The 27222-nt window shown below is 48.7% G+C and overlaps 1 protein-coding gene across 1 annotated transcript; it reads left to right on the forward strand.

Moving 5' to 3' along the window:
* Nucleotides 1-13932: 13932 nt before the first annotated feature.
* Nucleotides 13933-19634, forward strand: C26H12orf57 (chromosome 26 C12orf57 homolog). Its single transcript, XM_078606716.1, has 3 exons — nucleotides 13933-14239; nucleotides 17115-17291; nucleotides 18399-19634. Exons 1-3 carry the CDS (start codon nucleotides 14188-14190, stop codon nucleotides 18536-18538), a joined length of 369 nt encoding a protein of 122 aa, XP_078462842.1. The 5' UTR covers nucleotides 13933-14187; the 3' UTR covers nucleotides 18539-19634.
* The last annotated feature ends 7588 nt before the right edge of the window (nucleotides 19635-27222 follow it).

Genomic DNA, 27222 nt, shown 5'->3' on the forward strand with positions numbered 1-27222 from the left:
GTGGACAGAAGCGGGAGGGGGTTTAGGGGCCGTCCATAAATGACGTCACGTACCTGGGGGGAGGGGGGGGTCAGACATTTGTGACGATGTGTGACGAGGGGGGGGGGGTGAGAAATGTGACGTCACATCAAAATGCGCAACTTTAAACAAATATAGACAACACGTTCTACTTAATTAAATAGACTTTTTAATAAATGTTTTCTCCTACAACATCAGAGTGCAGCACCACATCAAATACGCACTACAATGACAATAGTTTAAAGCGATTTGAAGCATGTTTTTTTAGGGGGGGGGGGGCAGAGCTTTGTGACGTCATATTTGAGGGTGGATCTGACTTTTTGTGACGCCGTGTGACGATGGGGGGGGGGGTCAAAAATCGTCCAAAATCGCGTGACGTCATTTATGGACGGCCCCTTAAGAAAGGTGCCCCCATTGATTTAACTCGCGCGCGCCTGGAGATGGAATCAAACCGCCGATCCTCGTTATTGCAAGTCCAGTGCGCTAGCCGTGCGTCACACCACGGCAGCTATTTTCGATGTCGGATTTTAGAAAGGTAACAATGGTCATGCGTCTCGATAGACGTTGAACGTGTGGCCAAGTGGCGATCGGTTTGCCCGGGAGAGGCGACTGCGCGGATCATCCTCGTCGGCGCACAGCGTCGTGCCCGCTCCCTGTAACTCGGGTGATTGTTGTTGTTACAATTAAATGTTAAGTTATTACGTTTGCGTCCTGACATTTTGTTGTTGTTGTAAACGAGTGTATACCATTTGGTGAACAAAAGGCGACTCAGTGAGTGCGAGGCTCACGAAGGGCGATGCTGGGTAACGCCAAGGTGGTCGAGGCACGGCAAAACCAGACCATCCCTCCACTGCCGAGCAATGTATAGCAGTGTAGTGTATAGTAGTGTAGTGTATAGTGTAGTGTATAGTAGTGTAGTGGTGTATAGTGTATAGTTGTGTAGTGTATATTGTAGTGTAGTGTATAGTCGTGGTGTATAGTGTAGTGTATAGTAGTGTAGTGTATAGTAGTGTAGTGGTGTATAGTGTATAGTTGTGTAGTGTATATTGTAGGGTAGTGTATAGTCGTGGTGTATAGTGTAGTGTATAGTAGTGTAGTGTAAAGTGTAGTGTATAGTAGTGTAGTGGTGTATAGTGTATAGTTGTGTAGTGTATATTGTAGTGTAGTGTATAGTCGTGGTGTATATTGTAGTGTATAGTAGTGTAGTGTATAGTAGTATAGTGGTGTATAGTGTATAGTAGTGTAGTGTATATTGTAGTGTAGCGTATAGTAGTGGTGTATAGTGTAGTGTATAGTAGTGTAGTGTATAGTGTAGTGTATAGTAGTGTAGTGGTGTATAGTGTATAGTAGTGTAGTGTATATTGTAGTGTAGCGTATAGTAGTGGTGTATAGTGTAGTGTATAGTGCAGTGTATAGTAGTGTAGTGGTGTATAGTGTATAGTAGTGTAGTGTATAGTGTAGTGTATAGTCGTGGTGTATAGTGTAGTGTATAGTAGTGTAGTGTATAGTGTAGTGTATAGTGTAGTGTATAGTAGTGTCGTGGTGTATAGTGTAGTGTATCGTAGTGTAGTGTATATTGTAGTGTATAGTAGTGTAGTGGTGTATAGTGTAGTGTATAGTAGTGTAGTGTATATTGTAGTGTATAGTAGTTTAGTGGTGTATAGTGTATAGTTGTGTAGTGTATATTGTAGTGTATAGTCGTGATGTATAGTGTAATGTATAGTAGTGTAGTGTATAGTAGTTAAGTGGTGTATAGTGTAGTGTATCGTAGTGTAGTGTATATTGTAGTGTAGTGTATAGTGGTGTGTAGTGTAGTGTATCGTAGTGTAGTGTTTATTGTAGTGTAGTGTATAGTAGTGTAGTGGTGTATAGTGTATAATTGTGTAGTGTATATTGTAGTGTATAGTGGTGGTGTATAGTGTAGTGTGTAGTAGTGTAGTGTATAGTAGTGTAGTGTATAGTAGTGTAGTGGTGTATAGTGTATAGTTGTGTAGTGTATATTGTAGTGTAGTGTATAGTCGTGGTGTATAGTGTAGTGTATAGTAGTGTAGTGTATAGTGTAGTGTATAGTAGTGTAGTGGTGTATAGTGTATAGTAGTGTAGTGTATATTGTAGTGTAGCGTATAGTAGTGGTGTATAGTGTAGTGTATAGTAGTGTAGTGTATAGTGTAGTGTATAGTAGTGTAGTGTTGTATAGTGTATAGTAGTGTAGTGTATATTGTAGTGTAGCATATAGTAGTGGTGTATAGTGTAGTGTATAGTGTAGTGTATAGTGTAGTGTATAGTAGTGTAGTGGTGTATAGTGTATAGTAGTGTAGTGTATAGTGTAGTGTATAGTCGTGGTGTATAGTGTAGTGTATAGTGTAGTGTATAGTGTAGTGTATAGTAGTGTCGTGGTGTATGGTGTAGTGTATCGTAGTGTAGTGTATATTGTAGTGTATAGTAGTGTAGTGGTGTATAGTGTAGTGTATAGTAGTGTAGTGTATATTGTAGTGTAGTGTATAGTAGTTTAGTGGTGTATAGTATAGTGTATCGTAGTGTAGTGTATATTGTAGTGTAGTGTATAGTGGTGTGTAGTGTAGTGTATCGTAGTGTAGTGTATATTGTAGTGTAGTGTATAGTAGTGTAGTGGTGTATAGTGTATAATTGTGTAGTGTATATTGTAGTGTATAGTGGTGGTGTATAGTGTAGTGTATAGTAGTGTAGTGTATAGTAGTGTAGTGTATAGTAGTGTAGTGGTGTATAGTGTATAGTTGTGTAGTGTATATTGTAGTGTAGTGTATAGTCGTGGTGTATAGTGTAGTGTATAGTAGTGTAGTGTATAGTGGAGTGTAAAGTAGTGTAGTGGTGTATAGTGTAGTTTATAGTAGTGTAGTGTACAGTGTAGTGTATAGTAGTGCAGTGGTGTATAGTGTACAGTTGTGTAGTGTATATTTTAGTGTAGTGTATATTTTAGTGTAGTGTATAGTAGTGTAGTGTATCGTAGTGTAGTGTATATTGTAGTGTAGTGTATAGTAGTGTAGTGGTGTATAGTGTAGTATATATCAGTATAGTGTAGTGTATAGTAGTGTCGTGTATAGTCGCATACCTGTCAACACTGGCGGAGCCAGTGGGGGGTGGGGTGGCATGTGCCCCCCCCCAATATTCAGATCGAAATCCCTAATTTTGATCGGATCATTGGAGTTTATTCATAATAAATCGGCATTTTGCGACCCCCACTGCCACTGTGTAGCATATTATGTGCCATGGACTCTATGAGATGATAGAACACTTATAGTCTGAGTCCATAATTGGCAATAAGTAACGGCAAAGCAGTTATAAGTGACTCAGAATTGTGCGCAGTTGCGTAAACAGTCCACGACTTCCCTGAAGGCAAACACCTTCAGCGAGCGCGATGCCGATCACACAACGCGGTTCGAATTCGACCCTCGATCGATGGCTGCACCTTCGCCGCACATGCGTCAAATAAAAAGCAATGGACAAGTCCTTACTTACTAACAACTATGATTTTTCATTGCTGGAGGGGTTGCCCCCTCTACCTGAAAATCCTGGCTCTGCCATTGCCTGTCAACCCATATAGTTTATCCGTATTCTTGTACGGGGAAATTGAGTTTTCAGTTCCATATGGTGTACAGCCGTTTAAATCCGGGCAAACTAATGTTATGTCTATGTGTCTGCGTTTCTCCCATGTGACGTGACTTTGTAGGATGAACGTTGAGATGTATTAGGGCACGGGGGTGACCAATTAGGTCTGCATTGGTCTGTAATAAGGTAGGGGGCACTGATAAGGGGTTGATAGGTCTGCACGCGGTGCAATCGGCGTTGTCCACCTCCTTGCTCACGCTGCTCAGAATTTTTTTTTCTGCAATCTCTTCAATAATCTCGCACGCACCTTCTCCCCGCATCGCGAGTCCAAACGGGGGAACGTTCTTCGGAGCTGGGAATCGCCAACGTTTGGAATCGAACCGAGTATAACGCAAAGGGGGGTTCTGAGACCAGCGCAGTATATCTGGTATAAATAACGTGACAATTTTAAACTGCATTGCTGTGTTGTTGTTTTAGTGTCTCTGCTGTGGTGATTGTCGTGAATGTTATTCACACAAGACGGACAATTCCTCGCCATTCGTACAACGAGATTTTTAGAATCACAGACCCGTCGCCACTCCCTGGGCCCGAGGACGCGACGGTTCGGGCCACACCCTACGCGGGCGCTGACTGCTGCTGCTCGCTCCACGTTGCAAAGAGCGATGTTCACAGAAACCAACTTAAATGTTGATGAAACAATGTTTTGAAGCGATTCGAATTTTAATAGATGTAATTGTATGTATATGATCGTTCAATGAAATAGATGTACACACACCTTTGATATATATTTCATTGAAACATTTACAGATAATTCGCCGAATTTTGCCATTAATGGCGTTTGTGACCCTCCAGAAAACGGAGGAAAATGTATAATTTTCAGTCCGAGTATATTAAAAAAAAATCACAGGTGACGAATTCAATACAGTACAGCATTTACTACGGTGTTTCTCATCGATGACAATCGATGTAAGGAGTGTTGAGCAAAAGTGGACTCTGATCGTCGCGAAACACGATAGAATCAAGATCTTTATTTAAACTGGAGAAATCCGATGAGTGATGAAGCTCTTTTTCACAAATGTCCAGAGACAATGACCCACACGCCCCACTCATTCAGTGCCAATATTTTGTGAACATTGTAGTTATGCAATATACTGTCAAATATACACAACCCTGGAAATTACCTTATTATTCATTGTTTCCAATGGAAAATGCGTTAAATGTTTACATTTGTGTTAATTAATAATTTCTATAGCATCGTAACATGGCAAACCATTACAATGGTGCTGAAATGGGTATCTTGTCTCTCTGTGAGTCTATGGGTCTCTAAGTCTATGGGGACAGAAATTCAACATACATATCTGTATGAGTCTGTGGGTCTGTGTGAGTCTGTGGGTCTCTGTGAGTCTATACGTCTCGGTGTGAGTCTGTGGGTTTCTATGTGAGTATGGGCATCTGTGCGTATATAAGGTATTACGTAAGTCAATAGCTCTCTTTGGGAATCTGTGGGTTTCTGTGAGTTTTCAGGATTTTGTGAGTCTCTGTGTGAGTGGGTCTCTATGCGAGTCTGTGGGTTTCTATGAGTCTATAGGTTATTGTGTGAGTCTATGGGGCTCTGTGTGTGTCTGTGGGTCTGTTTTAGTCGATGGGTCTCTGTGTAAGGCAGTCCCCGAGATATAAACTTACAACTTACGAACATCCGCACTTACGAACGAACCTCTACCGTAAGACATTATTTTTAAGCCTCCAACTTGTAAACATTCCGTTGTACTTACGAACCGAACCACGGAACTATTTTGATCGGCGGAGCGATCCTCCGCGAGATGTAATTAGTCCCAGCATCCTCCGTGATGCATAACGACAGTGAACCATTCGACTCAAGGTAAGTGAAACTAAAACATCGTTTTTTTCATGTTATTTCATGTTGCATTTACAATACATTTGTAGTGGGTTCCAGGGAGACTGGAGACAAGAGCGCTTGAGGCACACGTTTATTCAATACAACTGCGGGATACACGGGTCCCTATGTAATAACGTTCCAGGAGACTTGGACACCGGGGTTGGAGGCACACGTATTTATTCCGTGTCGGGTACAGCACAACACTAGACATACAACACTGGAGGGGGTATCGGCCCCCTCACCCGTCTAACTGGGAATACACCCTCTAGCTACGCCTAGCCTACCTCTTGGTCCTCCACTAACGGGCTAGGGGAGGCTAGCTAGCCGACACTGGTAAGTCGGGCTCACGGTACCCGGAGTCCCAGACCAGCTCTTACAAGAGCACCGGCTCTGGCTCTCGGGACCACGCCGCTGGCTCGATCCTGTTCGGCCCTGATAAGGGCGGCGATCCAGGGGAGTCCAGGGATCTATCTAGACGACCTTCTGTCTTCACTGGTTAGCTTCAACATCTCTCCCCGAGCCCTCCGGCTCATCCCCTTTTATACCAAAACCCCCGCTGAGGGGTGGGGCCCCGGGGGATCCCAGCTCCGAGTCAGCCCCCCAGGCTGCCCGATGCGAACGTCGCTGGGAGCACCTTCCCGTGCACCGACATAGCCACGCCCACTGTGTTTCTTTCCCGTGTGATCCCATTGTATAACAGCCCCTCCGTAACACCCCTACATCACCCCCCCCCCCCCCCCCCGTACAGCTCGCAGCCGTCCCGGCTGCAACAAAACGACAATAAAAGTGTATTTACCCCTTGAACCCGCGTGTGCCTCACAATTTTTTCAACAATAACGACAACAAGAACAACAACAAGAACAACAACAAGAACAACAACAGCAAGAAGAGAAAATAACCCGACGCACCCCCCCCCCGAATAAATACGAATTCCGTAAGAGCACCATATATACAATTAGCAGGAAACCACACCACACACACAACACACAGTGAACACAACATATATACAATCCTCCGGGCATCACAAAAGTCTGCGCATTTTCGCGCGCGTTCTTGCAGCAGGTCCGTCACACGGGGCAACCCCGGATGGCGGACTGTTGGGTGGCAACCGTCCGTGTCCGAATGAGTCACTTTCTGTTGCCGCATGACCCTCGGCATCCCCAGGAGGGGTTGGCGGGCGTGAGCCCGTCACTCCCGGTGCACCTGGGGGCGGGACAGCCGGCAGCACGTTAGGTGAGAGCAGCGGAGGCGGACCCTGGGAGTCGGCGGACCCCCCACATGTTTGGCCATACGTGTGTGAAGTGGGAACTCGGACCGCAACGAACGGTTTCAATCTGGAGGGGTGCACAAACCACCGCCGCTTCCCCCATTTGATACGTACACACTGAGGCCGCAAAACCTGAACCACCTCCACAGGACCCCGCCACGGCCGCACCAGTTTAGAGGAGGTTACAAGTGGTACTTGGGGACAGTGTAACCATGCCCTGCCACCTGGTTTCCACTGCAGCACGTGCGCCCGACCCAGCCTGAGCCTCTCGTTAGCCTTCTGGCGGAGGTCGGAATTTTGCATAGCAGCCTCCCGTGCTTCTGTTAATTTAGCAATATTGAATTTCACATGGTCGGCCAATTTAGATTTACCCCGCGGCGTGGAGATCTGCAGCTGGGTCTGAACAGGTGGGTCAGGTTCGCGGCCGTACATCAGGAAGAAGGGGGAAAATCCCGTCGCCGCATGGGGAGCCATTCTATATGCTGCCAACACCCCTTGAATTTGAAGGTCCCAATCGGTCTGTGAGTCCGAGACCTGTTGGGACAGCATTGACGTGATGGTTCGATGCAGACGCTCTACCATCCCGTCAGTTTGCGGATGATATGGGGAGGTACGAATTTTTTTCGTGCCCAGGAGCTCACAGACCTCTTGGAGAAGTTTACCAGAAAAATTTTTGCCCTGGTCGGTCAGCAGCCGCTCCGGAGCACCTTTGTCCAGGACGTATCCCTGGACAAAGGCCTCCGCGATGGCTGCTGCCGACTGGTTGGCAAGGGGCCAGGCCATAGGCCAGCGCGTAAAATATTCCACCCCGGTCAACAGGTATCTGTTGCCCCTGGGGGTAGCGGGGAATGGGGCCAGAATATCAAGCGCGACAAGCTCGTTGACCCTGGAAACTCTGATGGATTGCAAAGGCGGGTTAGACTCCCGTGCTGGTGGTTTACGTTGCGCACACCGAGGACATGACCCCAACAGATCCCCGACATCCCTTGTCATGCCCGGCCAAAAAAAATCCAGCTGGAGCATGGCGAGGGTCTTTTGAGTCCCCAGGTGGAGGAGACGCTCATGCGCGGCCCACACCACCTTACCCCGCAAACCAGAAGGGACCACCAGCTGGTGTCGATGGGATCTCCCGTCCCAATGCATTAACAGACCCTGGACCATCTCCCATGAGTCGACATCACCCCTCTCCCGCCCAGCACTTCTGACGCGACGACGCAACGCGAGGAGGGAGGTGTCCTCCATCTGGAGGCGCCCCCATTCAGCAACAGGCAACCCCAGCAAGGAATCTTTTCCCTGTTGTGCAATCGAACCCGTCATCGACGTTGCGCCAGCGGCGGCTGCCAGGACCAGAACGCACATGTCACTCGGAGGCCTGCAACGCCCCGACCCCAGGAGGCATGCGCATTCGGAGGTGGTTGGCAGCCGTGACAGAGCGTCCGTATTGGTGTGGCGAACGCCCTTACGGTACGTAGTTTCGAAATCGAAGTCCTGGAGAATCTCCAACCATCGAGACAATTGTCCCGATGGTTGTTGAACTCGCAGGGCGTACTGTAGTGCCGCATGATCTGTGCGGACGGTGAAATGCCGACCGTACAGATATGGGCGATACTGTTGGATAAAGTTAACAATTGCCAACAGTTCCCGACGGGTGACACAATATCTTTGCTCCGCTGGAGACAACACCCGACTACCGTACGCTACTACCCGTTCCACGCCGTCAACCACCTGCGAAGGCACGCCCCCAATTCCCGTGTTGCTCGCGTCCATGTCGAGCAAAAAGGGTTTGGAAAAATCAGGGTAAACCAAAGGAGGAGCCTTTACCAGATCGTCCCGGAGGGATCGGAAAGCAGCCTCCTCCTCCTGTCCCCAGTGAAACCGGACCCCCTTAGATGTCAAAGCATGTAAGGGCTTTGCAATCGTTGCAAAATCCGCGACAAACCGTCGGTAATACGACGCAAATCCAACGAAACTCCTGACCTCTCCCACAGAGGTGGGAGTCGGCCAGGAGCTGACACACTGCATTTTGGCGGGATCGGTAGCAATACCTGAGCGTCCGACAATATGTCCCAAATAACGCACAGATTCGCGTAACAAATGACACTTCTGGGGTTTAAATTTCAAATTAGCAGCCCGCATTTTGAGGAAAACCGCCCGCAACCTCTGGAGATGTTCGTCGAATGTTTTGCTAAAGACGATAACGTCATCCAAATAAATCAAGCACGAGTCCCATTGTAACCCAGCCAAGACCAATTCCATCCATCGCTGGAAAGTTGCCGGTGCTGAGTGGAGTCCCATCGGCAACCGGTTGAATTGGAACAGGCCGTGCGGTGTACAGAATGCAGTTTTGGGTTTCGAATCATCGTCCAGAGGAAGCTGCCAGAATCCCAAAAGCAAATCCAATGTGGAGAAGAATCGCGCCCCCGCCAAGGCGTCAAGCGATTCGTCCATCCGTGGGAGCGGGTATGCGTCGGCAACCGAAATTTTGTTGAGGCGACGAAAATCGACGCAAAACCGCAACGAGCCGTCATGTTTTTTAACTAAGACATTCGGCGCTCCCCAAGGGCTGGTAGAAGGAGAAATGATGTCGGCGGCTAACATGTCATCAACGGCCGATTTGACATGGTCCTTTTCGGCGGGACTTAACCGAAAAGGATTCTGGCGTATTGGTGCGCTGTCACCTGTATCAATATGGTGACGCAGCAGATGAGTACAGCCCAGATCGTATTTGTTCCGACTGAAAACGTCGGAAAATTCACGCAGCAGTGTTTTAAGCTTTTGACGCTGTAAGTCTGACAGGTCCGTCGATCCCGCACAAAGCGCCTCGAGCCACCCCTCATCACTGTCCGTATGTGGTCGCAGCAGAGGGGCAGCGCTTACGTGATTTACGACGGGCTCCTCACAGGGCACCGGCGTTGCATGCGCAAGCACGGTCTTCTGTGGAACCACCACCGTCCGCGACCCCACATTGAGGACCGCGATGAAAGGGTCCCCGTCCCCTTTAACGATGGTCTGGGCCAGAATTAAGTGAGGTCCGCTAACCCCGACCCTAGACGGTCCCAGCAGAACCCCCTGGTCCCCAATCCCCTTAGCGAAAGGCCGACGTAGTTTAAGAGGCACCAGCATCTGGGCCCCCGGCGGTACGCGTACCGCTCTATCGACGAGCGCCGGTACCGTCGCGAACGCCGTCCGACCCGCAGAGGGAGACGGCAGAAATGACATACGTCGGCCCGACGGGAGCTCAATACAGCCCTGGTCGACTAAGATACGGATCGGCATTTTGGCCAGGAAGTCCGTCCCCAGCAGGCACGGAACCGCCAGCGAGGAGGAGACAAAAATTGGGCCAGAAAATTTTATATCCCCGATACAAATTTGCGCTCGAATTTGTCCAATGATGCCAAGTGAGCCCCCGTTAGCAGCATAGAACGGAACATCAACGGGCAGCAAAGGACGGCTCTGAACAGGAAGAATGTTGTAAATTAATTCCGAAATAATGGTCGCCGATGCTCCCGTATCGACCAGGATGCGCACCTCAACCCCATCAATGTGCCCCATAATGACTGACGACCCCGACGACGCGGCCACAACGTGATGGGCCAACACGGACCACTGGCTGGGTTGGATATTAGTCCCCACAGTGGTACGTGTTGGCGCGACGGTGTGCAATTTCAGACCCCCGTTCGTTGCGGTGCGTGAGTGTGTGATGGGTGTGTGTGTAGGCCAACCATGTGGGGTGCCGCGATTCGCCGGGTTATGTTGTTGGAGCTTGGGAAGAGGCGCGGCGTCCTGTCGAGGCGTCGCCCCGCGCTGCCGAGGAGACCGGCATCCCGAGGCCACATGACCCCGGAGGCCGCAATTGTAGCAGCGCGGGAGCGCTCCCGATGACTTTGGCTGGTCGAGGCGGCTCGGTCCGTCCCAAGCCGGCCGTACTCCCGCTCTCCACTCCAGCTGACGGTCGACGGCGCAAATTTCCTCCGCCGGGAGGGTGGCTGCAGCCACGGCACGGCCGGTCGCCGCCTTGCTGGCCTTTCGTCGCTGCGAGAGTAAGTTGGCGTGGAGGTGTCGTGCGGCCCGGAGGGAAGACATCTCAGCGTCGTCCTGCGCCACGACGACAATATCCAATTCGTCAGCCAGCAAGAGGATCTTCTCCGTCACCATGGCATCCACTCCTTCGTCATCCATTCGCGGGAAAGCCGTTCTTGCCAGTGCCAGGAGAGCTGTGCGATACGCCAGGGGCGACTCCTTGGCACCCCGCTGACGATCGTAGAATAGCTGTCTGCAGTCAGAAGGTGGTCCGTAGACTGCAGCCAGCAGCTGAAGCGCCATCTGCAGCGTGGCGCGCTTGGCTTTCGGCGCCGAGGTGAGAGTGGCGAGGGCATCGCTGTCTAGCATCGCCGGCAGCGCGCGGAGAGCCTCGGCATCTGTCCACTGCACCATCTCCTGGTGTGCGAGGAAGCGCCTCTGAAAGCCGCCCCAGTCACCATCCTCGCCCACAAACTCCTTGAGGGAAGGTAAACGTTGGTGCAACGCAGCGGCCGCAGTCGAAGGTCGCCCCCCGTTGCTCCTGTCACTCGGCTCGGCTTCGGCGTGAACGACGAGTGGCATCGCCGGTCGCACCACTGGTGACGCGCTGGCCGCTCCTGATGACGTAGCAGCCACTGTACGCCCGACGTCGGACACGAGGCTCAGCCCGGCCACGCCCTCAGCAGTCGCTGCGGCGATGGCGGGAAATTCAGAATCCGGCTCCGTGAAAGTGGCGGGAACCCGTGCTGCCCGTCGGCTGTCGTCGCTCCGTGGCGGTCCACCAGCCCCCAGCCGCGTAATTTGGTCAAGCGTGGCGGCAGCAGCGTAAAGTAGCTCCGCCAGTCTCGCGTGAGCCTGCTGCAGTCCATCTGCTGACGGCTCCCCTCCATCCAGACACTGCGGTGTGGATGGACCCGGCCCCGGCTGCTCGGCGTCGCCTTCAGCCATCTCGGGCTCAACTTCGGCAGCGGTGTCCTCCGCCCCCGGTTCCCTGGCACGAGCCGTCCATCGCGTGTCCATGTTCGTAGCAGATCACTTCTAACACCAGATGTAATAACGTTCCAGGAGACTTGGACGCCGGGGTTGGAGGCACACGTATTTATTCCGTGTCGGGTACAGCACAACACTGGACATACAACACTGAAGGGGGTATCGGCCCCTTCACCCGTCTAACTGGGAATACACCCTCTAGCTACGCCTAGCCTACCTCTTGGTCCTCCACTAACGGGCTAGGGGAGGCTAGCTAGCCGACACTGGTAAGTCGGGCTCACGGTACCCGGAGTCCCAGACCAGCTCTTACAAGAGCACCGGCTCTGGCTCTCGGGACCACGCCGCTGGCTTGATCCTGTTCGGCCCTGATAAGGGCGGCGATCCAGGGGAGTCCAGGGCTCTATCTAGACGACCTTCTGTCTTCACTGGTTAGCTTCAACATCTCTCCCCGAGCCCTCCGGCTCATCCCCTTTTATACCAAAACCCCCGCTGAGGGATGGGGCCCCGGGGGATCCCAGCTCCGAGTCAGCTCCCCAGGCTGCCCGATGCGAACGTCGCTGGGAGCACCTTCCCGTGCACCGGCATAGCCACGCCCACTGTGTTTCTTTCCCGTGTGATCCCATTGTATAACAGCCCCTCCGTAACACCCCTACACCTAACACAGAGGGGTAGCGGCCCCTCTACCCGATGAGGTATAGCCTCCAGGCTAGCATGTCCGAATCACTCGGACTTCACTCACGTTCCTCCAGCAAAGGGGACCTAGGGGGAGGCTATCTGACCCGACCCAGCCAAGGTCCTCGGGTCCCGACCACTGGCCCACTCGGTCGACGAAAACTGCCGGACTCGTCCAGAGGTCCGGCTTTTATACCCGTGGCCGGGTCTCTCCGCCCCTGGCCACGCCCCCCTTCTGGAACTCTCTAGGGGGCTCTGGAATTCTAGATTTGAAGCTTTCGTGACTGCAAGGATTCATATTCTTAGGGTTTTTTTCGGTAAAGTCACGTAGGTAAAAAATTAAAATTAATATAAGTATATAAATTTATAAAAGTATATCTGGAATATCCCCACAACCCCTCTCTTGGGATTGGAAGAGCCTCGTGTCTCAACGGCCCGGCTCATCCTGCCTATCTCGGGTCACCACCCCCTATGGACACATGTGTGCTACTACAGGTAAATGTGCATAACAATGCTATATACAATGCCTGACACCGACGCTACACCTTTATTACAGTACTAACGATAAGTACCCGGCGTTGCTTGGGCGAAAAAGGCAGACACACACATGGACTTACAGACAGACATTGACCCACACACGTAGAAACACATCGACTTAGACGCACACACACACATATATGGTTAAAGCCGGGATGGATCGTTAGCATTACAGTATTACTTTACATGCAAATGTGCAATATATTTGTTTTATTTCTGAGTTTAATGCTTCCCTTTTTGGTTGAGCCAAAACACATTTTATAACACTGACCGTATGTACAATAAAAAATGTTAAGTTCTGAGATACGAACAAATCGATTTACGAACGAGTCTCAGGAACGCTATCCGTTCCTAAGTCGAGGACTGGCCTATATTGGCTGGGTGACTAAAAAGCAGAGCTGGCGCAGCGGGGAGCCATAGCTGGTGCATCTACCAGCCATCTCAGTCAGTCAGCCCATGGCAGAACCTGGGTCTATTCCGTGACCTGCCAGCGGGCCTTCGTATATATGTTGAACTTCTTTCGCACCGTACCGGCATACTGGGTCAACCCATATGGATTACCCCATATTCTGGTAAAGGGAAATTTAGTTTTCAGATCCATACGGGGTACAGCCGTTTTAATACGGGCAAAAATTTTTTTGTCAATTTGTTTTTGTGATGGGACTTTGCAGGATGAACGTTGAGATTTATAAGGGGCATGGGGTGACCAATAATGTCTGAATTGGTCTGTAATAAGGTAGGGGGCACTGATAAGGGGTTGACAGGTCTGCACGCGGTGCATCGGCATCGTCCACCTCCTTGTTCACGCTGCTCAGAAACGGCCCGAGAGATAATGGGCAAAGAAATAAAAATCACCCTGACTTTGTCAATCAAAGGGGGTTGACAGGTCTGCGTTCGTAGCCAACCGCGCTTCATCTTGGCATTAAAGCAGGGCACGAGCGCCACTTAGCGGCGACCGGCGGTTATTGCTGCTGCTGCTGTTGTTGGCTCATCGTGAGTCTGTTGCGAGTCTCGGCGTTTCGAGGCTTTGTGGTGGTGGTGGTTGTTGTGGTGGTGGTGTGGGGAGGGTTGTCTCCTGTGCCTCGCGTCTCCGCTCGTCGTCGTCGATTCTCCGTCACTCGCTCCACGGTCGCTGTTCAAGTGGCGTGGGGTTTGGTGGTGGCGGTGGTGGTGGCAGAGACTCGCGTGGGCCCTCACAGCCATGGCCTCGACTCAGCAGGCCGCCCCCACTCTGTCCGTGGACCAGGCGAAAGGTGACACGTTCGATTGGGGGTCCCGTTGGGGGGGGGGGGGGCTGGTCGCGACGTTCCGGAGCGACACCACCACCATCATCACCACCACCATCATCACCACCATCACCACCACCATCAACACCACCATCACCACCATCATCATCAACACCACCACCATCATCACCACCATCACCATCATCACCACCATCATCATCACCACCACCACCATCACCACGGCGGACGTGGCAGTGGTGCTGCTGTTTCACCAAAACTTCACCGCGTGCGGTCGCCAAGGCCCAGGTCAGGTTGGGATATCGCTCGAGTCCTCATTGTTAGCCGTGTCGTGCTCTGAGCCAAGCATTTGCTCTACGGTCCTGTACACGCACATCCATTGTCAATCCACTGCTGGATGAGGGCCTCCCCACGCCATGCGGGTCGCGGGTTGTTTATAACCACGCCGACATGATAATGAAGCCGTCTAAATGCATCCGGGAGAGTTGACCCCGAGTCTCAAGACGTACATATCAGGAGGGTGCTGCTCACGCGGTGGCGTTTGTCCAATTCCTTCCGTGCGATGTTTGGGTAACGATCCATTGATTCATCGACACCACGCAGCGATTTCGATGGGCGAGAGTTGCGTTGCGATTCAAGATCCGCAAATTCTGGTGGTTTTAGCTTTGCGGTGAGTGTAAGTGGCCCTTCCGGCGATTGTTTGACCTCCCACGTAATCCATTATTACTACAACAACAAATGCGACCCGTGAACATCGATATCTTTACATGCTGACATTGTTTAACGTTAATCGATCCTTCGTAACAACGCGGGTTGGCTTCGTGTGGTGAGGAAACGGGAGAAGCTACGAGGCGAGGGGATGGCAAAACTTGGCTCTGACCTCTTGAACCCCAGGGCTGGATTAAGGTTCTTGTAGGCCACAAAATGGGACATTTTTTTTGCCAGTATCAAAGTTTGAAAAAACAAGAATAGGTTTTACCATTTTTTTCATTCTTGTAGGCCCTAGGCACTTCTTTTTCGTCGGCCTTCAGTGGTAACTTCCTACAGTACTGCAGCCCTTGTTACCACCCTTGCACCACCCTCTAATGAGAATGCGAAAAAACACAATTTGAATATGTTATTGCCAGTTTTTTTATGAACAAAAATCTCGAAAAGTTAATCTCCGGTGTTAATTTCTCACACCTTACAAAAACAGTTTTGACTTGACTCCTTTGTGTATATACACAGTGCCTATCCAAGCTATATAATCAATAAAATATCTTGGTTACATTTTTATAAATCGTACAAACAAACAAACATGGTAAAAGAAATTCGTTAGCCCTTCAGTTTTCGTAGGCCGTAGGCACAGTGGTAAATGTAAGAGGCACAGTGCCTACTGTGCTTTTGGATAATATGGCCCTGCTTGTCCCGTACGTTCCACTTGTGCAGCCGTTCTCAGAGGCTCAAACCTGCTTGGCGCAAACGTATCATCACAGGCCGATGCGCACATAAACTTCACGAATGGAAGATTAAAGGCATGCCACAGTAGTGCGACTGGCCATTGCAACCTAAATTCTGGACTATACAGTAAGCCACTGTAGTCTGCTCATTCAATGGAGCAATAGCAAACCTACAACTCTCTCTTGAAGCCCTCCCGTTGCCAGCAGACATCGACTGCGGTATTTAGCTCTCAAACATATCGCCATCATGGGCAAGAATAGGACACAATTCTGAATGCATGGAATCTCATCAGATTGAGGATGCCAAACAGGGTTGAGCCTGGTTAGTACTTAGGAGAATGCCTGGGAATGCAGATTTTTTTGAATCAGAATCTTTATTTATTTTGGAGAAAGCCAATGAGCTATGAAGCTCTTTTTCACAGATGTTTAGTAAGAGAGGGTCAGACGGTTACTGAGAAATGGACAGGTTATAACAGGTCATTAATGGATTCTTCAACTTATATGTGAAGCTTGATACAATCTTATATGAATGATGGTTTTCTCCCACATGAAGCCAAATAATATAATCGTCAATGTAATTGGACAAGCATAATGTGACCCTCCTGAAAGAGTCATGTATGTATGTTGAACTTCTTTCACACGATACATAGCTAACTGTACTAATTAGAGGTGCGGGGGGAAGGACAACAAACTAAACCCAAAAAGCAGTCCTAAAGAAGTGAGTTTTCAATCTCGATTTAAAAGTGCATAGCTCCAGTGGCTTCTTAATATCGTAAGGAAGAGCATTCCAGACAGTTGCAGAAGCGCATCTGAAAGCGCGCGATGTAGTGACCATCTTTGCTCGATAGTTGGCCAAAAGCCACTGCGAGGATGAGTGTGTCTTTCCTGAGTGAGTCTTTCCGGAGTGAATAAAGGGCACTATTCATGTGATTATGGATCTCCCGATTCCTGTGTATGAATGTGTCTGCTTGTCAATATTTGCGATTTATACTGAATCTCAAGTCTCCCTAAGTGTGTAAGTCTGCATATGTGAGCCACTTGTCCTGCCAATCTCAAGTAATTGATACTTATGCCTCGCTGAGCATTTTTACTGATTCCTTAGAGCAGTGATGGTGTCTCTGGCTTTTGATATTTCAAATGGAAGATAAACATTTTCAAAACTTGGAGAAGCTTGTGGTTGGTTCGCCTCTACATTTTCCTTTTATTCTGTTCCCCAATGATCCTTGTGAACAAATTATAAATGTACAATACGAGCGGAGAGGCGAACAGAACCAAAAACCGTATCTCTAAACTCGAAACTGTGGTTTTTGACGAACCATTGTGCTTCTACACCCAATAATTCCATATTGTATCTTACATGTATTGTACTGTACGTGAATAAACTATGTGTAACTGTATTCCCTGCCCACCCTGCTTTCCTCCCTGCCCCTCACGCCTCCCCACAGCTGTCCTGGCGGAGGTGCTGGCGGCATTTGCGCTGCCCGAGAATGCATCGCGCATGGAGGAGGCGCGCGATGGAGCCGCTAACGACATGTGCCGCACGCTGCAGCTCGTGCTGCCGCTCGCCACGCAGATCCAGCAGGATGTGGTCAAGACGTACGGCTTCACCAACGACGGAGAGGGTACGTGGCAAGTCGCCGCGTGACCATGGCGGACTCGTGCATGGCTGCGAATCTCTCGATAAATCTTTCCAACGAGTTGCATCAATCCACGTGTTAGAGAATGTTTCTTGGAAGGAAATCTCATAGAACTGCTGAGTGATCTCTTATCCACAGACCTACTCATAAATGTTTCTTTCGTGGCAGTGAAACTGTTAATTGTATTTCTCAGGGCTAGCATTTTGGTGATTTAAGTGCAAAACAAAATTGAATGTGGGCTGAGATCATCAACTCTACACTTGGAACCCGGTTTGATCACAACCCAGTCTATTTAAGACCATGGGTTTCTATATTCGTCTGTCGGTAAGTGTTTTAGTCCAGGCTGAGACCATCAACTCCACAGGAGAGAACCTGGCTTAATCAAGGGTGTCTTTGGCCCAGATGAGCACGAAGGGTCCCAGCAGTACCCAGCCATTCCAGGAACATCCTGACACTGGCTCTGCTTGCTTTTTGTACCAACGCTTCAGGTGCCATATAGATTTGTGGGCTCAGCTACTGCATCTCCTGCACCCTTACACCCGCAAGGTTAATGCTGACATCGGCAGGATAGCATATACAAGGTTCTTAGTGCAATAGCTACTGTGTCACCAGACTCTGCCCCTCATCGTCTATCATTATAATCCGCCATAATTAATTTATTGCTTGATGAAGGCATTGCCATCTCTCCCAGTTCTGCGATTTAATAATCCCCCTCGCACCTGCACATACATGATTTAAATGCTCCATCTCCTCGATAGATCTAATCTCAGACGCGTTCCATTGCTTGGCTGCCACTATCACTATTTTTAAAATCGGCGATCATCCCTTGTGATGTGGCCTGTCCAAATCCACTTTTTGACAGTATTAATTGACTTTCACCTTTGTATGTTATCTTCCATGTGTTAATTTTTCTCTCAACGTAATTCCAAGCCTTCATTTCTAAATATTTTGTGCATATTTAGTTAATTTTGTTGTAAATTACCATGCATATGATCCATATGTAAGAGCATATAGTTTATGAAGTTGAGCGCTGAGTGTTCCGGTCTCACTTTGTGAACCTCGCCCTGCCGCCCCTGTACGCAATGTGTGCAGGTGTGCTCAAGTTCACGCGCCTCATCCGCAGCTATGAGTCCCAGGACCCCGAGATCGCCAGCATGGCTGCCTCGCTGAAGGCTATGTTCATTCCCCCGCTGCCTGCGGCCCTGCCTCATACGAACCATACCACAAGCTGACATTGACGCCGCCGATTGGGTCCTACGTCCATTGTGCACCGTAGCCTGCTGAGCAGACCGGGGTCATTCACACGATTTCTGCCAGACATCCTGGTTTGGCTGGCACAGAGCTGGTGTCAGAAAGGTTGCCCCCCCTCTCTGCCAATGTAGATTTTGTCCTGGTTGAAAGTGTTCTGGCTCGCGCTCATCTTATACAGGCAAAGGACAGGGATACCTGAGTCATGGGTCAGATTGGCTGAGGAATGGCACGGTCTATGAGCAGCAGGCGGCGCCATGAATGAGTGGTCGAGGTCTCACTGAGTGGGGCTATTTGCTGTGAGCCTGGCGAGCCTGGCGAGCCTGGCACAAGCGCTGTGGTGACATCACCGCCACTTACTGCGTAATGGCGGTTGTATGGGTGGGCAAGTGGTTGTGTGGGTGGGGCTAGTGGCTGTGTGGGCAAGGTTGTGTAAAAGTGGGCAGGGCTGATGGATGTGCAGCCGGATCACCATCATGTGTCCAGGTTGAGCCTCAGATATTTGGTAACTTTCATTTTCACTGCCCTTGGGTGGGGTGCCCAGTATATCCATTTTCTTTAACATTTCTGAGGTCAAATTTATCACGTTTACAACTTGTATTTTTTGAGTGCTAAGCAATTTCTATTACATGAAAAAGTATACAGCATAAATGTATAAAGTAACTTAAAACAATACAACAATTATAAGAAAGTACTTGGTCTGGAGAAGTGGGAGTGTAGCGAGAGACTTTGTTACTGTACAGGAACTAATTATGGTATAATTTGTTACAGTACTAAAATGGGACTGCCTAGCACTTGATGTTTCTACATAGCGTATATTTGCAACTGAAAACCACTCGGCATTGCTTTTAATGGTGTTTTATTAATTTTTTGGGACTGCGATTTTAACTTTCCAATTTTCCCTAAATTTTTACCTCCTGCCCCGAATAAAACCCCTGTTATATGCAGGCCACAGTATACCCACCTACATGATTTCAAGGAGACAAACTTTACAATTGTAATTGGCCATTCTTAATTACAGTCAATGTAACTTCAGTACATGTTGCTTCTGTAATGATGGTAATAAAAATTTACCCCAGGTCTGGTGTGCTTGTGTGCTGCTTTTTTCATCAAATCTTCACTGCTTTGTGTAACGTTCATTGGTTTCTGATTTGCTACGTGGCGACGTGTTTTTGAACAGCTATAGTCAGCGTTTGAGATAATTTTCTGGTTCATGTGATACTCCACTGAGCACCTACACAATCGATTTCATTGCTCCAATAACAATATTGTCACAGAGTAATATGTATTTTAGGAGGTTAATATGCAGTATTTGGCAGCACTTCCTGATGAAGGCCTTTATTGAAATTGATTTTTACAAGATGGAGGTACTCTGTTCATGAAGCCATCCAGGTCTATAAACACAGACACAACTTCAACCGAGAAGATGGGTACAAACTGAGCAATCATTGGAAGGGCATTATTAACTAGGTAAAGTCTTAACTGACTGTGATGTTTCCATCCTACCTGCCTTTGTCAGCTGTTATTTCCAACGGTGTCTCTATGCCTCTCTTAGATCTCTCACATGTCCTTTGGATTGCACATCTCAGGCTCACATGCCCTTTGGATTGCACTCTCATGGTGATAATCTCTCATTAACACTGCTTTTATGCGCATATGCGGGCATGATACTCTTATGTGGCGACGGAAGCTCATTCATGCTAATCTCCCTCCCTAATCCCTCTCTCCCTCGTCTCCCCCATTAACACAACTGACGTTCTTACGTCCGTGGATGGAATTCCTTTCCAGCTCAGACCCCGCTTGCTTGCCCATCGCCACATATATAACCTTGTTGTAACTGCTCTCTCGCTGGTTCAGCAGTTCCACTGCTGGATTATATTTTTTCTGCCTGAGGACGACCGCTTGTGTTGCGATCGAAACGTGATTTAGTTTATTTTATACCTACGTGACTTTACCGAAAGAACCAAAGAGTATGGTCATGAGTGTTTTACGATACTTCACACTCGTACATGTGGGTTGGTGAAAGGAGGAGGGGCATCCAGGATCAGTTCAGATGTCACCACTCGTGAGCTAAGGCTGGGAATTAAACGAAGGTCGCCATTTTCATAGTTAAACTAAGGTTGGCTACGTATGGTGCGAAAGAAGTGTAACATGCATACATGCTAATAACTATACTACCAAGCCATCCCGATTATAAAGAATGTACAGATTTGCACAAAAGTCAGGATGCATTAATCTTCATATATATAAAAGGGAAATCTGTGAATGTGTCTGTTAAAAATGTTTAGCGTACTTCCTGACATGCAACAAACTTGAAATTTGTCATGTGGGTATTTTCCAGACTACACCATGCAAAAATAATAAAAATTGACTTTTGTATTTGGGGGGGGTGGGGGGGCGCAATAATGCATATATTTTGCACGGCCAAGTGAGCTGTGACGTCACATCTGTCACGTCACCCGCGCATGCGCAGTGCTTAGCACGCTGCGCTACGAACCCGGCGACCCGAGTTCGATTCCCGCTCACGACCACCACAGGTGACGATTATTTGAACCGGTCCTGGGCCTCCCCTAGGTCGATTCAGCCTCAAACGAGTAACTGGTGTGGTGTATGAACATCGCCGCTGGGGAGATAAAGCGGCCGGGCGTGGTGAATCCAAGTCCCGGGGGAAGCCGGGTAGTAGTCTATACTGTATATATAAAAGGAAAATTTGTGAATGTGTGTTCAAAATGTTTAGCGTACTTCGCGACATGCAACAAACTTGAAATTTGCCATGTGGGTAGTTTCTAGACTGTACACCATGCAACAATGATAAAAATACACTTTTGTATTTTTTTGGGGGGGGGCACAATAATGGATACAATTTGCACGCAAGTGAGCTGTGACGTCACATCTGTGATGTCACCCGCATGCGGCAGTGCCACGCAGTGTGCCTGCTGACGTCACGCACCCCCCCCCCCAAACCCTCCGCGTTGGCCGTGCGTTAATCCAAGACAAGAATCCAAGTCCCGGGGGAAGCCGGGTCGTGAAGATAGTACAGATAGTCCCTGAGTTACGATGGTCCGACTTACAATATTTCAATCTTACGATAGCGATACGACAAAATTGTGAAATATTTAAAATTTCGCGCGGCAGGCAAACGTAGCAGCGTACGAGGTACGAATCTTGGTGAGTACAGTACAATATACGTTACGATACGATCAATGCATGTATGATGCGTAGCTTTAGCGATTTCGTTTTAGGCTTACCACGATACGATACGTTCAATGTATGTTAAACGTTTTTATAGCAGATAGGATTGTTTCCTGAAAAAACTTTCCATTACATTGCAGTTGATATAGGTAGGCTAAGAATGCACCTTGTTTTTTTACTTCACATTTTACTGTGCAATACAGTCTTGTAATTAATAAATACATACAGTATATAGTTTATACAGTACGGTACTGTAAATTGCTCTGTTTTGCTAAATTATCACCATTCTTTAAGACTCCTGGGTAGGCTAGGCCATCTTCGACTTACGATATTTTTGACTTACGATGGGGTCGTCGTAACGCATCTCCATCGTAAGTAGAGGACTACCTGGATTAATATAAACGCCCAACTTTATCATAGATGAATATCATGAGCGTTGCACTTCCCCTCGTTTTCATGCAGGGGGCGCTGCAAGCCTACGCGCCCCGTGCATGAACGACGGAGGCGCAGGGACAGACGTTCGATTACGTTGGGATTAGCAGACGGCCGTGTTCTCGCACGGCCAGCAGCTCTATGTCGCCTTATCTCGATCCCGCAATCCCAAACAGGTAAAAGTCCGCATCGAACCGAAGCCCCAACAAGGACATCTACTTAACGAGAGAAAATTCACACGAAATGTCGTTTTCAATGAAGTCTTCCAGATGTAAAATTATATATATATAAACAACTGTATCTGTCTATGATGAATATGATGAACACTTGAGAGAGAGAGAGAACGAGGCGATTCGGTGTTGATTCCCAGAATCGACTTGACCTCCACCGACACAACGTTGTCATTTGTTTTGCGACGACGACAATTTACCATTCTCCCCGCACAACGCTATCGCAATCAACAAGTCGCAGGGACAGACGTTCTATTACGTTGGTAAGCACACAATTGTATCTTTCTATGATGATATTTATTTTAACAAATGTTCAAACTGACTTCCATTAACATTTATGCATTCATGAATTGTCTTTGAAATAAATTTAGGACTTTTTTTAAGATTCCAGTTTTCTTGAGCGTACATACAAAAATAAATGAACTCGTTCGTCGTTTGTACAAAATTATTTCCTTTTTTAAATGGCATCTAAAAAGGAAGAAAAATAGAAATGAATGAAAATAGATCAAATATCTTGAAGCAATTTATTTTTTAATGTCGGTGTTAAAATAAATTAAATAAACGTTGTTGAATTGGGACTCCTGAAATAGAATTGGTTTAAAGTTAGGGGTTAGGGCTATCGGGCTGAGCTGGCAATACGTGCACTTTATGTTCTCCACCAGTCACGTTTAAGCCATATTGTGGGCAAATACAACTACAGCTGCTGCATTACAATGAACAAAATAACAGAAGACAACGGCGTCCACATCGCTCCCTCTGTACCTAAGGGGCCGTCCATAAATGACGTCACGCACCTAGGGGGGGGGGCGGTCAGACATTTGTGACGATGTGTGACGATGGGAGGGGGGGGGTTTGAGAATTGTGACGTCACATCAAAATGCGCAACTTTAAATAAATATAGACAACACGTTATACTTAATTAAATAGACTTGTTGATAAATGTTTTCTCCTACAACATCAGAGTGCAGCGCCACATTAAATACGCACTACAATGACAATAGTTTAAAGCGATTTGAAGCATATTATTTTGGGGGGGGGGGCAGAGCTTTGTGACGTCCTACTTGAGGGGGGATCTGACTTCTTGTGACGCCGTGTGACGAAAGGGGGGGGGGGATCAAAAATCGTCCAAAATCGCGTGACGTCATTTATGGACGGCCGCTAACCAACACGGACACCCGCTAACTAATATAACCAACATAGACGCCTGCTAAATAACCTAACCAATATGGACTGCAATGTTGAATCCTCCCCGATAATGTTATGTTAAATGCTCTCCTCGAGTTAAATGTTATCGGCTCCCATAGACTTCATGTTAAAGGCTCTAATAGACTTCAATGTTATAGCCTCCCATATTCTTCAATGTTGAATGCTTCCCTAGACTTGATGTTTAAGGCTCCCATAGACTTAATGTTAAATCCTCCCTTAGACTTCAATGTTAAAGGCTCCCATAGACTTAATGTGAAATCCTCCCTTAGACTTCAATGTTAAAGGCTCCCATAGACTTAATGTTAAATCCTCCCCATGACTTCAAATTTAAAGGCTCCCATAGACTTCAATGTTAAAGACTCCCATAGACTAATAGGGGGTTTCCCCTTTTTTCTGGTAACAAAACTGACACCTTTTGCAAGGAATCATGTTTACATTAACCACAATACTTGCAGTCAAATGCAAACAAAAAACAATACTCTGATAATTTATGCATTGTTTTTGAAACTGATTGGTCCATACCAGAGACAGCTTTCTTTAGAGCCTCGTCTCATATGGTGTTCGACCAGATGACGCCAAAAGGCGCACAGTTCAAAGACAACGCACTACCAGAGTAATGAGAGCTCGGGGTTGAGCAGCTACATCATGGGACCTCCTTTGCCAGTACCAAAATATACTAATAGGGATTTTCCCCTTTTTTCTGGCAACAAAACTGACACCTTTTGCAAGGAATCATGCTTACATTAACCACAATACTTGCAGTCAAATGCAAACAAAAAACAATACTCTGATTTTTTTTGTTTGCATTTGACTGCAAGTATTGTGGTTAATGTAAGCATGCTTCCTTGCAAAAGGTGTCAGTTTTGTTGCCAGAAAAAAGGGGAAAACCCCTATTAGTATATTTTGGTATTGGCAAAGGAGGTGCCATGATGTGACTCCCATAGACTTCAATGTTAAAGGCTCCCATAGACTTCAATGTTAAAGACTCCCATAGACTTCAATGTTAAAGACTCCCATAGACTTCAATGTTAAAGACTCCCATAGACTTCAATGTTAAAGACTCCCATAGACTTCAATGTTAAAGGCTCTATACTCTTTGGTTCTTTCGGTAAAGGCACGTAGGTATAAAATAAAATTGCTTAAGTGGCCAAAAGGGCGCTGCTGAAATAATTTCAGCAATTGTTTCTTGCAGTGGTTGTCCCACCTGATGACGGACGCTTGTGTCGTGCCCGAAACGTCGTGATTTAATATATTTTATTTTATACCTACATGACTTTACCGAAAGAACCAAAGAGTATGAATCCCTGCAGTAACGAAAACTTCAAATCTAGGTTAAAGGCTCTCATAGACTTAATGTTAAAGGCTCCCATAGACTTAATGTTAAAGGTTCCCATAGACTTCAATGTTAAAGGCTCCCATCGACTTAATGTTAAAGGCTCCCATAGATCATCATTTGACCTCCTTTGCCAGTACCAAAATATAATAATAGGGTTTTCCCCTTTTTTCTGGCCACAAAACTGAAACCTTTTTTACGAGGAATTATGTGTGCATTACCCACAATACTTGTGGTCAAAATGCAAACAAAAAACACACATAATATATGCATTGTCCTTGAAACTGATTGGTCCACACCAGATACGGTTTTCTTTTGAGCCTCGTCTCAATTGGTGCTATACCAGAGGACTCCAAAAGGCGAACATCTCAAAGACAATGCACTATCAAAGTAATGAGGGCTCGGGGTAAGCATCTACATCATTAGACCTCCTTTGCCAGTGTAGGGGTTATTACGGGGAGAAGGGCGGACAGAAAACACAAGGGTGTCTGCACCTACACACGGGTGTCGACATTCACGTCCGCATCCGTTAACCACTGGGGGGCCATGGGGGCTCTGTGATCCCCCATAACCCCGCCCCTCAGAGGGAATCCCTATAAAAGGCAGGGAGCCAGAGAGCTCGTGGCCAGTGTGGAAGAAGCTTACCAGTGAAGTCTGAAGACCGGCAGAATAGGCCCTGGGACTCCCCTGTCTCGCTGCCCTTGTCAGGGCCGAGCTGGGCAAGCCAGCGGCGCGGGCCCAAGAGCTTCCGGACCTCTGCTCTTGTAAGAGCAAGGCCGGCTTAGCTGGGTGCCGGGATCCGTGCTTACCAGGGCCGGATCAGACAGCCTCCCGTAGCACTATTAGAGGAGGACTGGGAACAGGGCAGGGGAATTAGTGCTAGGGGTGTTTTCCCATCTAGTACGGGTGAAGGGGCCATTACCCCTTCAAGTATTGTACTGTCCTTGAGTTTAATAAAAGAGTGTGCCTCGACTCCATCGTCAGTCTCCCTGGAACTCACTACATCTGGCGTCAGAAGTGGTCGAAAGCATGGATACGAGACGGACGACTCGTGCCCAAGACCCTGGAGAGGACGACAGCGAGGGAGAGGCGGTGCAAGATGTCGCCGCCGACGTACCTGGCCAACCGCTGCCGGCTCCACCACCTGCAGGGCAGTTGGAGAGAGTCGGGACGTCGGCTGATGAGTTGGCATTAGCCCACTCCCGACTGGCGGAGCTCCTATATGCAGCGGCCGCCACGCTGGAGCAGATAACTCGCCTGGGGCCGGGGGGAGCGGCGGAGCGGGAAGACGGACAACGGCCGCCAGAAACTCCCGCCTTTGCGATGGACCGGAGGCTTGATCTTCCCGCCATTGGTACAGTAGGAGCCGAGGGAGGGGCCTCAGCTCGTCACGCGGGCAGCGGGGCCCAACCAGCGAGCACCATGTCATCGGCGGGGGCGGGTCGCAGTGGCTACCTATCAGCGGTCGCCAGGTCATCAACAGCGGACGACAGCACCGACCAAGCCGAAACCAGCGCGTCACCGACGGCGCTACCTCCATTAGGGTCCACCATTGCTCCCCATACTGTTCATGGACATGGTACGGGTGCTGGGCGATCATCGGAGACGGAGCCGACATTTCAGCAACGCCTGCCGGCCCTGCAGGAGTTCGTATCGAGCGGCGGCGATTGGGGTGGGTTTCAGCGCCGTTTCCTCGCCCACCAAGAGATGGCTGGGTGGACGGACAATGAGGCGCTGCGTGCTCTTCCGGCGATGCTGGATAGCGACGCCCTTGGCACCCTCACCGCTGCACCCAGGTCGGCACGCTCCACGCTTCAGTCGGCGCTGCAGGTGCTGGCCACGGTTTATGGGCCGCCTTCCGATTGTCGCCAGCTTTTCTACGAGCGGCAGAGGGGCGACAAGGAGTCACCCCTCGCGTACCACACGGCCCTGCTGGCGTTGGCGAAGGCGGCCTTCCCGTGCATGGACGAGGAAGGGGTCGATGCGATGGTGGCCGAAAAAATTTTGCTGTTGGCCGACGACTTGGACTTCGTCATCCTGGTGCAGGATGATGCGGACATGTCGTCATTGCGGGCTGCAAGGCACATTCATGCCAATCTGATTTCCCAGCGGAGGAAGGCTAACAAGGCAGCTGCGGGACACACCGTGGCGGCAACCACCTCCGAATCCGAGGGGGGCTTCGCTGCGGGCCGTTCTGCGGGATGGCGGTCTGGAGGGCGACCGGCTCGGGACGCACCGAGCCACCGAGAGCAGCCCAAGTCTTCTGGAGCACTCG

The sequence above is a fragment of the Lampetra planeri genome, chromosome 26 (genome assembly GCF_965212315.1).
Source record: "Lampetra planeri chromosome 26, kcLamPlan1.2.h2, whole genome shotgun sequence".
NCBI classification, from domain to species: Eukaryota; Metazoa; Chordata; class Hyperoartia; order Petromyzontiformes; family Petromyzontidae; genus Lampetra; species Lampetra planeri.